Here is a 14668-nt window from a genome sequence, read left to right as displayed (position 1 = left end):
CCCCATTTTTATGATCTCTTTGGGATACAGCCCTAGCAGTGTTATTGCTGGATCAAAGGGTATGCATAGTTTTATAACCTTTTAGACATAGTTCCAAATTGTTCTCCAGAATTGTGGGACCAGTTCACAACTCTACCAGTAGTGCATTAGTGTCCCAATTTTTCCATATCCCCTCCAACATTCCTTTTTGTGTCATGTTATCTAATGATAGGTATGAGGTGGTACCTCAGAGTTGTTTTAATTTGCACTTCTCTGACCAGTAGTGATTTAGAGCATTTTTAAATGTGACTTTTGATAGCTTTGATTTCTTCTTCTGAAAACTGCTTGTTCAAACTAGATAAGGGTTTATCTTCCTGTTTTTGGAGAATATGTCACTTTTAATTTAGCCTAGAATAGCTTTAGCTTTTTTTGCACAATATTATACTGTTTAACTCATATCAGGAGTGTAGTATATTAAGTAAAATCCATAAATCTTTTCCAAATGAAATGCTTTCTAACCTTCCCTTCATCATCCTGTTATTTTTAAAGTTTTTTAAGACTCCATTATGGACACTCCATAAATTTAATTTTATTAGGTTTGAATCCGTCATTATAGCTTGTTGCGGTGTTTTTGAATACCTGTTCTGTAAACCAGTGAGTGAGTTATCCTTTCCAGTTTTGTTCATCTCCACAAATTTGACAAGTATGCCTCTATGCCTTTATTCAAGTCATTGATAAAAATAGTGACTAGCACAGGGTCAAGAACACTTAGCACAGTGCTTGGCATGTGGTACTTGAAGTGCTTAATAAATGCCTGTATTGACTTGAGCTGCATTAAGAGATGGTGGGGGCTACCTCCCTAGGGGTCTTCAGCCAAAGGCAGGATGACCTTGGGTATATTATACAGGGGATTCTTGTTCAGGTACATATTGGACTAAATACTGAAAGTCCTTTAAGTTTTGAGAGTCTCTGAGTACTTCATACCTCTTTTTAGATGATATCAACATCACTTTTCATGATAGAATTAAAAGTAGTTTCATGAATGCCACAGGGTTCCATACCCAGGAAAAATTGCTGGAAGAGGGGCCTTCTGGGCCTTTAAACCTTTCATTTCCTGTAGTGATCACCAAAGCTCATAACAGTTCTGAAGGGAAGAAGCAGCAGCATTTTAGGTAACATAGCACAGTTTCCCCTTCATGTCATGAACAGTTTTTCCCTGTGGAAATTGTGGAAAGGTATAGTTTTACTGTGGGTTAGGTAGGTAGTACAGTGGATAGGACACTGGGCTTGGAGACAAAGATCTGAGTTCAAATCCAGTCTCAGATACTCATTAGCTGTGTGACCCTGGGCAAGTCAGTTTACCCTTTTTTGCCTCAGTCCCTTATCTGTATGTAAATTGAGGACACACTGGAGAAGGAAGTGGCAAACCACTCTAGTATTTTTTGCCAAGAAGATCCATGGACATATGACTGAACAGTAACAGCTTTACTACCACACCCTCATTCTGTTAGGTAAGTTGTCAGGTTAAGGCCAGCTAAGTCCACATCTCTTCTACTGATCATGCCCCCTTTTAGAAATTAGGTCTGTCTCTTTTGGAATTCAGAAAGTTGGGGAGAGAGAAGAATCCGTCCCTGCTCTTTTCACAGCCAGATTAAAAAAAAAACGGTAAATTCAGCTGTTAATTATCACTGCTAAAGACAGGGAACATTGGCACAAAAGAGTCATCCACTGAGCAACAGGGGAACTTATCCCTGCGAATAACTGAGAATTCAGTGGAGCATAGGTTCATGGATCTAGGGCAGGAAGGAGTCTCAGAGGTCCTGTAGTTCAGCTCCCCCCCCCCTTTTTTTCCTTGAAAAACACAAAGGAGGAAACAGAGACCCAGGGAGATTAAGTGACTTGTGCAAAGTCACACAGGTAGTAGGATTAGAGGTGGGATTTGAACTTGGGTGCTCTTGACTCTAGAGTCATTGTGTTTTTTCCACTGTATAATGTTGCCTTTTGGTATAGTTGGTAATGGCAATGACACTAACTGGGCAAAGCAATTTTTTTTTTGGCTTTTTGGTGATGCAGTTGGGGTTAAGTGACTTGCCCAGGGTCACATAGCTAGTAAGTGTCAAGTGTCTGAGGCTAGATTTGAACTCAGGTCTTCTTGACTCCAAGGCCGGAGCTCTGTCCATTGTGCCACCTAGCTGCCCTGCAAAGTAATTTTTTTAAAAAATAATAGTAAGTTGTACTGAATTTATATACCACTGACTTTTAGACAGCTACTGTACTGTTACCTGCTTTATGATGTAGACCTAGGAAATCTTTAAATTCTTTGTAAATAACCTTGAAACTAATTTCAGGGTTATATGTGGGATTAGACTACAGTGATGCAGGTCAGTGCATATAAAGAAAAGTAGGAGGGTACAGGTAAAGGTTTGCTTTTAACATATATCTTTCTTGAGTGTGTGTAATATAATAGCTTTTAAGAATCTTCTACATTGTCATGAAGTTATATTTTGTATGCTTATTTTTTACCTTTTCAGGAAAAAGCAAAATTTTTGAAAATTACTAACCACTGCAAGGGAAAATAATTCTCCAAATGAAAAAGCCAAAACCAAATATATGATCTTATATTCTGACCTTATCCTAAATTTTTTCAAACCAATAAAAACTTTTAGAAGGTAAATCATGCATGCTGTTGAGCATACAATTTTTTAAAATAGATGTGCTGTGAAATTGTAATGATTAAGATGATATGTCCCTCCCTTCCTTTGCAGTGGTGGGTTACTGTGGATATAGACCATTGAGTATTATGTCAGCCTTCAGTTAATGTGTGTGGTTTTGATGACGTTGTTTCTCTGTGTCCCCTTTTTGGTTATAAGAATGACTCAGGGAGGGGTATAAAATTAAATTGGGAGATGTAGGTGATTTAGAAACAAGGGATCAACAAACTTTTAAAATGTATGTCTCTCTCTTTTTTTTAATGTTACCATAAATTGATAAAGGGTACCAGCTTTTTATCATATGAGAGTTAAGGTATTTTGTTGCTAAAAATCTGTTTTGGAGATGCCCTGAAAACAGTGTATATATTGTGTGTTTTCATTGCTTTGGGGAAGATGTATATAGCATTTTTCAAAATATTAGAATTTTTGTTTTTACCATAACCCTGAGTTTTTTTCTTTTTGAGGTATGTACTGACTTAAATACTTATTTGGAAAAATTTGATAGCTAATGTATTTTCATAATCTTTTGTTATAATCTTTTCTCAATGCAGCCATCAAGAGGCAGAGTTTGTACAGTAATTCTTTCAACTCCATGAGTTATACAAATTCATACAGCCCAAATACAAGTAGCCCTTATAGCAGTGGTTTCAATTCTCCTTCCTCCACACCAGTGAAACCTCCTGTGGTCAAACAGCTTATACTTCCTGGAAGTTCAGGTAAAAAGAATATCTGTGTTTTGAATTATGGATTATACTTGAGTATGATATAGTTGGTTTTATTTTGTCAGTTTTGATAAGGTTTTAGCATTATCCCTTAGAATAGTTGGTTTAACTATAGAATAAGGTTCCCATACTGTATGTCTAAAACTTTTGTACTCCTGAGTACTGTTTGTGTCTCACTTATTTGATCTGATAAGCATGTAAATGCCTACTATATCAGGTATTGGTGCTAAGCATGGGGGATGATTGTACATTCACTGCAGCCTCTGAGGCCGAAATGCAATAAAGTATGGATTGATTCTCTTCTGCTTGTGTTAATTTTTGCATAACAACACCAAGAAAAGAGAAGTTCTCCACCAGCCATGGTGATGTTGATGGTGAGGCCTGAGACACAATGAATCATTATTATTGTTGTTGTTGTTGTTGTTGTTGATATGTGTAATAGCTAGGTTGCACAGTAAATAGAACAATGGGCTTGGAGACAGGAAGATCAGAGTTCAAATCCTGCCATAGACACTTAGCTTCATGACCCTGGGCAAGTCATTTAACCTCTGTCTGCTTCAGAATGGGGATAATAATAACACCTATCTCCCAGAGTTGTTGTGAAATTCAAAATAGATAACTTATCTAAAGAATTTTGAGTGCCTTAAAGTTCCATATTAATACTATCCTCATTATCTTTATGTAAGTGATGTTTTGTAGCTCTGTTCATATATTTCCCATGTGTGTTTTGTTAGAAAGAATCTCAGACATTTCACACATTATGTGGTTATTTTGAAGGGAATATTTCTTCTCTTTTCCTGTTGGATTTATTGGTAATATACAAAAGTACTGATGAGTTATATGGATTTATTTCATATCCTGAAACATGCTGAAGTTGTTAATTACTTCACTTAGTTTTAAGTGGACTCTGTAAGGTTCTCTAAGTACGCTGTCGTATCATTTGCAAAAAGCAATAATTTTGTTTCCTCTTTGCCTGTAGTTATTTCTGTGATTTCTTTTTCTCATTTTATTGCTATAGCTATTATTTCTAGAGTTATATCAAATAATGTGATGATAAACATCCTCACTTTATCTCAATCTTATTGGAAAGGTCTTTAGCCTTTCTCCATTACATATAATATTATTTCTTGGCTTGAGATAGAAGGGAAGGGCCATTTAATCCTATACTTTTAAAAAAAAATTAAAATGGGTTTTGAATTTTGTCAAACTTTTTAACCATCTATTGCTATAATAATTGGTTTTAATTATTTTTGTTATTAATATCGCCTATTATGTTCCTAGTTTTCCTCATATGAACCAACCATGCATGCTTGGTATTTTTTACTTGGTATTAGTGTGTAATCTTTTCATATGTTGTTGTAGCTTCTCCGCTATTTTATTTTAAATTAATTTTAGGGTAATGTTTATGAGGCATATTGGTCTATGGTTTGCTCTCTCTTTCCATGGTTCTTGAGTATCAAGATCATATTTCTTGCATAGAGTTTGGAAGAATCCCCCCCTTTTCTCTTTTTACAAGGTGTTTGTGTAAATTAGCATTCGTTGTTGCTAGAATTAATTTTGTGAATCCATTTGGTTCTGAGTTTTTGTACATGTAGAGTTCACTTGTGGCTTTGTTCAGTTTTTTGATTTTAACTTATTTAATTTTTGTGCAAATAAGTTTGTGTTACCACAACCTTAATTTTCATTTTAAGCTTTTCTCTCTGATTGTAGAATAGAAAGCTTTCAATAAGCAGATAGGGATATATTTGAGGGCAAAAGAATCCTCAGTATTTTCTCTTATCTCTTCTCCTGTTCCTTGTTTTCCTGGAGAATATGTGCTATGAGCTGGCCTTGCTGCAGCTGTTATAGACTTATTCCTGTAAACTCTTGAAGATAGTGTATTGGGCTATAGCAGAGGTCAACCAGTAGTTCCCCTCCCCTTTTATTTGGATTCTCTCTTTTATTCAGATTCTTCTTTCAGATTTCTGTTCTGAGCACAAATAAACATTTCTTCCCTATCTCTCCCAGATAACAAACTCTTTCCCGAGATTCCTTGGTGTATGTCATATGTACATTTGACATTATTTTACTTAATACTTATGATGCGTTCCTAGTTCATTTTCCTTTACCTGATGACCTGGCATGACGACTCCTCACCTGAATTAATGCTTTTTGTGATTAACTTTTTGTCAGCTTGGGTGAATCATGTCTTTCCTTATCAGTAATGATACAGATAATAGTCCAGCCTTAGAGTTATTTAACTGTTTTTTTCATCTTTCTATTGAAATTTGAAGCACCTAAAGTCAAGACTACTAGTTTTCTTTGTTCTTTTTTTTTAAAAGCTTTTAAAATTTTTAACCTTTTCAAAGAGTTACAGATTCTCTCCCTCTCTCCAACCTGTCCCCCACCCATTGAGAAGGCAGTTATCTCAACTATACATGTGAAATCATGCAAAACATATTTCCATATTAGCCTTGTCATAAAACAAACAAAATGAAATGAGGAAATTATACTTCAGTTTTCACTCATTGATTCTCTCTCTGAAGGTGGATAGCTTTTTTTTTTTTGTATCATGAGTCCTTTGGAATTGTCTTGGATCATTGTACTGATCAAAGTAATCAATTCTGTAGTACTTGATCATCATTTACAACACTGCTGCTACTGTGTACGGTGCTCTTCCGATCGCTTTTGTTTCACTTTGCATCAGTTCATGTAAGTCTTGTCATGTTTTTCTGAAACCACATCCCCCTTCACTTCTTATGGAACAATTGTACTCCATCACAATCATATGCCACAACTTGTTCAGCCATTCCCTAACTGATGAGCATCCCCTCAATTTCCAGTTTTTTTTGCCACAACAAAAAGAGCTGCTGTAAATAGTTTTGTACATGTAGGTGTCGTTCCCCCCCCCCCCCTTTTAAAAAAATCTCTTTGGAGTATAGGTGTAGTAGTGGTATTATTGCTGGATCAAAGATATGCAGTTTTATCACCCTTTGAGTATAGTTCCAGATTGTTCTCCAGAGTGGTTGGACCATCAGTCATTAAAGTGCCTATTTTCCTGCATCCATTTCTGATAGGTGTGAGGTACTACCTCAGAGTTGTTTTAATTTACCTTTCTTTAATCGATAGTGATTTAGAACTTTTTTTTATATGACTATGGATAGCTTTCTCCCTTTTAAAAATTTTTTTTCCCCAATTACATGTATAGGTTATACATGTGCAGTCATGCAAAACAAATTTCCATATTAGTTGTGTTCTAAAAGAAAACACAGGCACCCCCCTCCCAAAAAAAAAAAGTGGGAAAAATTATGCTTTGATCTGCATTCAGACTCCATCAGTTCTTTCTCTTGAGATGGATAGCATTTTTCAACATGAGTCCTTTGGAATTGTCTTGGATCATTTTGTTTCTGAGAATAGCTAACTTGATTATCATACAATGTTGCTGTTACTGTATATAATGTCTTTCTGGTTCTGCTCCTTTCACTTCGCATCAGTTTATGTAAGTCTTTCCAGTTTTTTCTGAAACCATCTTTCTTGTTATTTCTTATAGCACAATAGCATTCCATCACAATCATATACCACACCTTGTCCAGCTATACCCCAATTAATGGATATCCCTTCAATTTCCAATTCTTTGCCACCACAAAAAGAGCTGCTATATTTTTGAACATACAGGTCCTTTTCTCTTTTAAAAAAAAATCTTTATATGTATGTATACATATATATACATGTGTGTGTATATGTATATATTACATATATATTTATATATATTCCCTTAATTTCCAATTCTCTGCAACTACAAAAAGCTGCTATAAATATTTTTGTACAAATGGGTCCTTTTACCCTTTTATAAAAAAATCTCTTTGGGATACAGACCTAATGGTGGCATTGCTGGATCAAAGGGATAGTTACGGTTAAATAGCCCTTTGGGTATTGTTCCAAATTGCTGTCCAGAATGGTTGGATCGGTTTACAACTCCACTAACAGTGCATTAGTGTAACAGTTTTTCTACCTTACCTCCAGCATTTATGTTTTTCCATTTCTGTTGTATTAGCCAATCTGATAGGTGTGAGGTGGTACTTAGAGTTGTTTTAATTTGCATTTCTCTAATCAACAGTGATTTGGAGCATTTTTTCATATAACTAGATAGATAGCTTTGATTTATTCTTCTGAAAACTGCCCGTTCATATCCTTTGACCACTTATCAATTGGGAAATGACTGGTTTATAAATTTGACTCACTTCTCTATATATTTGAAAAATGAGGCCTTTATCAAAAACACTTGTGGTAAAACATTTTTTCCTAGCTTTGTGCTTTTCTTCTAATCTTGGTTCCACTGGTTTTGTTCATGAAAAAAAATTTTAAATTAATATAATCAAAATTATCCATTTTACATCTCTTAATGTTCTCTCTTGTTTGATTGTAAATTCTTCCCTTATCTACAGATCTGACAGGCAGACTATTCCATGCTCCCCTAATTTGCCCATGGTATCACCCTTTATGTCTAAATCACATACCTATTTTTACCTTCTCTGGTATACTGTGTGAAATGTTGGTCTATATTTAGTTTTTGCCACACTGTTTTCCAGTTTACCCAGCAGTTTTTGTCAAATAGTGAGTTCTTGTTGCAAAAGCTTGGCTCTTTGGGTTTATCAAGCACTAGATTGCTATGGTAGTTTACTATTGGTACCTAATCTATTCCACTGACTCACCATTTTGTTTCTTAGCCAGTACCATATTCTTTGGATGATTATGACTTTATACAGTTTGAGATCTGGTAAGGCTAGGCCACCTTCCTTCACTTTTTTTTTCCATTAATTCCCTATAGGGTAAGATAGATTTTTATACTTAAGTGTGTATGTTACTCCCTCTTGGAGCCAATTCTGAGAGTAAGGCTCAACCATTGCCTGTTACCCCCTTTCCCCCCAACTTTTCCCTTCCACTGTAATTGCTCATTAGTGCCTCTTATGTGAGAGAATTTACCACATTCTACTTTGCTCCCCCTTCTACCAGTGCATCTTTCTTTCTCATCCCATAGTTTATTTTTTGGCAATTAGGAGATACTTGGTAACTTGGGAGAGAACAGTTTCATCCTGCATGACAAGGTCAAAAGCCACATTGCAGAGTTGAGGAATGAGAGAAGAGGAAGTAGAGGGAGCTAGTATGGACAGGGAAAGAAGAAGATACAGCCCTATAGCTTGAGGGAATAGTATGGTCTAAAGAAGGCTATTTTTAAGGATAAGGGAGACTTGGGCATGTTTGAAGGCAGTAACAAAGGTAAGTGGATATATGGAGAGAGGATGATTGGGGTTATGTAATCTGCTGGAAGAAGATGTGGTAGAATTTGGGATCAAGAGCACATGTAGAGGAGTTGGCCTTAAGAAAAACCACTTCATTGTCAGATACTGGGAGAAAGGAGGAGAGAGTCAGGTATTTTTGGAAAAAAAGGAAGCTCATAATGAATGTCTTTAGTTTTTCTTAGTAAAGTAAGATGTGAAAGTCCTTAGCAGAGAGAGAGGGGATGGAAGTGTAGGAGGCTTGAAGAGAGAAATGAAGGTATTGAGAAACTTCTTCATGGACATAGCTTCTTTTCTTACAGAAGTCAAGGGAGATTATGAAAAAAACCTGGAGTTTTAGTAACAATCCATCTAGTGGTCAATGGAAACTAATTCTGAGGAATTCCTCACTCATGACACTTAAACTCCTAATTTCTTCCTGTTCTTGGAGTGCATTCCCTTCTCACCTTGCCTCAGAATGCCTTTTAATAAAAGTTTTTTTAAAAAAATATTTTAATCACATTGTTTTTACTAATGCACAATATTTTTAGTAAGAGTAAAAGGGTTTTTTGAATCCTTGTTATTTTAAGAATTTTTGGTTTTAATATTAGACCTTTCTGATTTCTGTTTTTTGCTTAGTAGGTGCTAGGCATTGTGCTAAGTCCTAGGAATGCAAAGAGAGACAAAACACAGTTTCTCATGGTAGCTCACAGTCTAATAATAACAAACATTGAGGTTTGTTTTGTTTTTATTGATAGGAGTTTGTGATTAAAAAATTTAGTGACCACTTATAAAGAGAAACCCTTTCTAAAAACTGGAAGTGCTGAATAAATAACTTTCTGACTCTATGGAACTCTTTTTCCTTCCTTCATCCCTAAATGAACTAAGGGGAATTTTTTAGAGCTCTAGGATGTTTGTGAAAAGTAGTTTTTTAGAAAATGAAAGGATTAACGTGTTATATAGTAATCATTAAAATGACATGTATTTAGAAATCTTTTAGCCCTGCCCCAGATGTCTTTTTTTATAACCACCTTGGGAAAGACATTTTCATTTCCCTTCTTTGCCCTAATTCCCCTAGATCTCTTTCCCTTTTCCGCTTTCCATATATTAGGTCCATCAGTTTCTCCAGTTCTGGAATTCAAGATTTATTGAATTCTATCAACATTGCCCTACTTACATGTGTCTCTCTTTTGAACTTCCTTCTGCTCTTATGTATGTTTTTCAGATGTTTTACTACTTTCACTACTCCCCCCCCCACAATTCCTTCTTCTCAAAAGAAAAACCTTCCTTTGTAACAGTTCACATTGATTGTGTCTGAAAATATTTCTAATTCTGAACTCCCAGTCCATCTCTTTTCTGCTGAGAGGTGGGAAAGCATGGTTCATCATCAGTATTCTGAAGTGGTGAATGGTTATTGCATTGGTTAGAGAGTTCTTAAGTCTTTCATTGTTTTTCTTTATAATGCTATAGTCATTGTAATAGATCCCCTCTGTCTGCTCCTTCACTCTGTATCAGTTCATATATCTTCACAGTTTTGCCTGAATCTATCTATACCTTTGGTCATATCTTATAGTACAGTAATATTTCATTAAATTCATGTACCATGTTTAGCCTGTCCCTATTACATTGTTTAGCTTTCCCCCATTTGATGGGCACTAACTTTATTTCCGGTTACAGTCTAAGAAGTGTAATTCCAAATTGCTTTCCACAATGGTGGAACGAAATCAGTTTTGATGATAATGATTCCTGTTTTTCTGGAGTCCTCATGATTTGGTGAAGTCATATGTTGCAGTCATTTCTTCCTTTTTTGTATGTTCATGAATTATCACTTTAATAATAAATACATTTTAGGATGTGCCAGAAACAGAAGTTTAGCCCTCACCAGCTTATATTGAACAGACTCTTTTTCTCTTCCTTTTTTTGAAAATAAGGCAACATTTGCCAGTGTTCAACTTGACAGTACCTTTCCCAGTCTCCGTTATCTTTTAGAGATCACTGACTGTGGTTCAGTCATCACATCTAGTTTTTTGAGTACCCTAGGATGTAGTTTTTATAGACCAGGTGATTTGATACCATCAAGAGCAGGTGCTATCTTAATACCTCTTTTCTTATCTGGTTATCAGCCCCCTTCTAAGCCATTTTTGTCCTCTCCTTTCCATTCCAAAGATCTTTATCTTTCATCATTTATCATCATCCTGTTCATCTGCCTTGGTCTTATTTCTTCTTTACTTGAATATAGTTTTTTATAAGTGCTTTTAAAACATTGCTGTTCCTTCACAGTGACAGTTTCCCTTTCCCTTAAATAGAGCCCTAGCTTGTAACAAAGAAGCATAAGCAAAGTAAAACAAACCAACATAGCCATGTTTCTCCTAGTTGTTAGGACTCTTCTACCAGGAAATTATTTTGTATGTGATAAAAATGTAAGTTTATTGAGCAGGAACTGGCTTATTTTGGTCTTTGTATTTACAGTGTGTAGCAGAATACCCGGCACATCGTAACCACTGAGTAAATTTTTGTTGAATTGAGCTGAATGGCTGACAGTTTGACTTATTCTACATTTATAGTCTGCCTCTCTGCAAAAAGGAGTGAACATCAGTCATAGGATAACAAGACCTCTTATTTAGAACTAGAAGGGGCCTTAGAACTCTTTAGAACAAATCCTTATTTTATAGATAAGGAGAAGGAAGTACAGAGATGTGACTTGTCCAGTGTCATAGAGGTACTAAGTGATAAACATGCAATTTGAACCTATGGCCTTTGATTCCAGCTCCAACTGTCTTTATACTAGACCATGCTGTCTTACAGTCAACATTGGTCATTACAAAGCTAAGAGTTCTTACATCTTTCAGCTCATCTCCTGTTGAGAATCTCATTTTAATCCTAGTATTCGTATTAATATTATAGTAGCTATTCTTAGTTTGACCTTACTGTCTTCCTGGTGGCTCAGATGTGTAGGCATGTGCTATACTATCAGGGCAATCATGATCGTCTTCAGCATTACCAGATAAATGAGTTTATATCTGGAGAAGCCATGATTCCTTGTCAATAAAATTATTTCTTGGGAAAGAGCTATCATCCCTAGCATTTTCCATCATGGGCCTTTTGGAATTGTCTTGGATCATTGTATTGCTAAGAAGAGCTAAGTCATTCATAGTTGATTGTCACCATACAATGTTCTCCTGGTTCCGCTCATTTGTATCTGTTCATGTAAGTCCAGGTTTTTGCTCTTCATTTCTTATAGAACAACAGTATTCCACTATATTCATATACTACAAGTTGTTCAGCCATTCCCCAATTGATGGGCATCCCCTCAATTTCCCATTTTTTAAACCACCACAAAAAAGGTGTATAGCAGCACTTTTTGTGATAGCAAAGAATTGGAAACAGATTAGATACCTGTGATTGGGGAGCAGCTAAACATGCTGTGGCACAAGAATGTAATGTGATAAGTACAGAGAAGCTTGGGAAGATCTACATGACAGAGCCAAGAAAACAGTATTACAACAGTGACTACAGCAATGTAAATGGAAAGGACAGCCATATACATACATAACACACAAAAATCAGAAGTAAATGAAGAGATGTGAAACTAGCCCCTTTGTGGAAGGAGTTCCACAGGTGTTACACATCACACTGCACATGTTTTCAGACCTTTCCAATATATTGATTAGTTGTGCTGATTTTTTTCCCCTCTTTTTCTTTTCTTTTTTCGGCTCTTAAAAATACTGTTTGTTATATGGTATGATTCTCTGGGAGAGGTAGGGGGAGAGGTGCTGAGGAAAACTGAAAAAAAGACAACTTAATTTAAAATGAAGTGCTTACTTATTAGGAATTGGTAATAATTACTTCTAATTTTTTTTCTCACTTTGGAGAGGCAATTGGGGTTAAGTGATTTGCCCAGGGTCACACAACTAGTAAGTGTCAGGTGTCTGAGGCTGGATTTGAACTCAGGTCCTTCTGACTCCAAGGCCCAAGCTCTATCCACTGTACCACCTAGTTGCCCTTTCTAATTTTTTTAAAAGGAAGATACTCTGTGTGTGTGTGTGTGTGTGTGTGTGTGTGTGTGTGTGTGTGTGTGTGTGTGTGTATACATACACATACAAGGAAACAAGATTGTCTTATTCTGGTGGTTATGTGATAAGGCTGACAGTCTAATTGTGAAATAACAAGATCGTTGTTTTTTTTTGTATAAAAGGTATTTATTTACCTCTGTTTTGCTTTAATAAAGTCAACTTGAAAGGTTTTAAAATGTGAGACAAAAAATAACTTTCCGTATCAACAGAATAAAACTGAATCAAAGATAGATCCAGTGCGAAATTAATAGTGTGTTTTTTTATTTTTGTTTCACAAAACTTTAATTTTTTAACTTTAATTTTTAAAATTGTTTTTAGGTAATTTTAAATGTTCTACAGATAAAAATCCTCCACTCAGTCCTCAGTCTTCTGTAGATAGTGAGCTAAGTGCTTCAGAATTGGATGAAGACTCAATTGGATCGAATTATAAGCTAAATGATGTAACAGATGTGCAGATTCTAGCTCGGATGCAAGAAGAAAGTAAGTATTTCCTTTTTGAAAGTTTAAGGTTTGTTTTTGTTTTTTTAAGTATCACATAATTTTCTAGGGAGTGTTAAATATAGATAAAAGCACCATGAGAAATAACATTTAGAGGAGAGTTTTAAAACTGACTTTCACAAACTTTTTAGCAAACATTTACACATGGCATTTTGGGCTGTTTTTAGGATACATGCTTCTGGAGTGAGGGGTGGGGTAGGGTGTTATAAGGGAGACAAGAGGAGACTATATTGTTCTAGTTTTTATGAAGCCATATACTATATGTTAATCTTCAGTGAAATTTAACATGGCTTACCTTAGGTTTTCTTCAGATTATAGGAAGTTCATTACTAGTTGAGCTATTACATTTCTTACTAGTCAACAAAAATAAAAGAACTAAGAGGTAACATGGGCAGAAGTGGTTAAGAGATAGAAGACCAGTCTCAGACACATTTATTGGCTGTTTGATATTATGCAAATCGCTAAATCTGACTTATTTTTCTCATCTGTAAAATGGAAATAATAAAAATAATTACCTCACAAAGTTGTTGTAAGGATAAATGAAATAATATGTAGAGTGTTTTGGAAACCTTTAGGTACTATATAAATGCTAGCTATTATAGATTTTCACTTTAGGGTGGATTCATCCATTTTATTTTTTATGAACCTAGATTTTGTCTGCATTCCAAATTCATGTAAGGTACCAGAAGTAGAGAGAGATTCACAGTACTTAAAACAACCAAGAAGCAGCAATTATCCTTCAATTGGTCTTCCCTGTCTCAAATGGCATTAAAAAGCCTGACAAAAACAAAACAACTCTTCCTGAACCATCTATCACAACCATAAATGCAAATCTAGTAATGCTTGGAGGATAAGGAACAAAGGAATATATAGGTAGTACAACTTTGAAAGGAATGGTTTATTTTCTCATTTTCTTTTCTCTGCAATCCTCATAGAAACAAAACTGGAAAAGATCTTAAAACTTACCTATTCTTACTGATTTCACAGATGAGAAACAGGATAGAGATAATGAGTGACTTGATCCAAGGCCACCTAGGTATTAACAGTGCTAGGCCTAGAAAATGTCTCTTGATCTAGTTGGTTTTTTTTTTAAACAATACCATATCATGATATTTATTAATAGACCAAAACCAGGTTTGCAGTTGTCATTCAACTTAATGACAGTTGTGCCATGTTCAATGTAGTGTAATACAGTATTGTCTTGAAGTTTCACAGGTTACATGTGAAAAATCTAAATTCAGCTTAAGAGCCATAATTTCAGTATTATTTCTTTCCTAGGTTCTTTTTATTTACTGATTGCTAATGAATTCAGAAACTTAATTTATTACTAAATATGAGAGAGAAATGGGAAATGAGTTATAGACAGGCCAAATATAAGCAAAATATTAAATATAAGCAAAAAATTAAATCAAAGCAAAATATATTTATCA

At 35.2% G+C, this 14668-nt stretch overlaps 1 protein-coding gene across 2 annotated transcripts in view; it reads left to right on the top strand.

The window, feature by feature from the left end:
• The window catches only part of SLAIN2 (SLAIN motif family member 2), a 62938-nt gene that overhangs the window by 23804 nt on the left and 24466 nt on the right, over window positions 1–14668 (top strand). For both annotated transcript variants that reach the window (XM_020990461.2, XM_020990450.2), the window contains exons 3-4: window positions 3242–3406; window positions 13059–13220. In XM_020990461.2, the coding sequence (XP_020846120.1) occupies window positions 3242–3406; window positions 13059–13220 (327 nt within the window). The remainder of the gene's footprint in view (window positions 1–3241; window positions 3407–13058; window positions 13221–14668) is intronic.

Source organism: Phascolarctos cinereus, unplaced genomic scaffold (genome assembly GCF_003287225.1).
Source record: "Phascolarctos cinereus isolate Bilbo 61053 unplaced genomic scaffold, phaCin_HiC Scaffold_9;HRSCAF=440, whole genome shotgun sequence".
NCBI classification, from domain to species: Eukaryota; Metazoa; Chordata; class Mammalia; order Diprotodontia; family Phascolarctidae; genus Phascolarctos; species Phascolarctos cinereus.
This window is presented reverse-complemented; position numbering and strand designations above follow the sequence as displayed.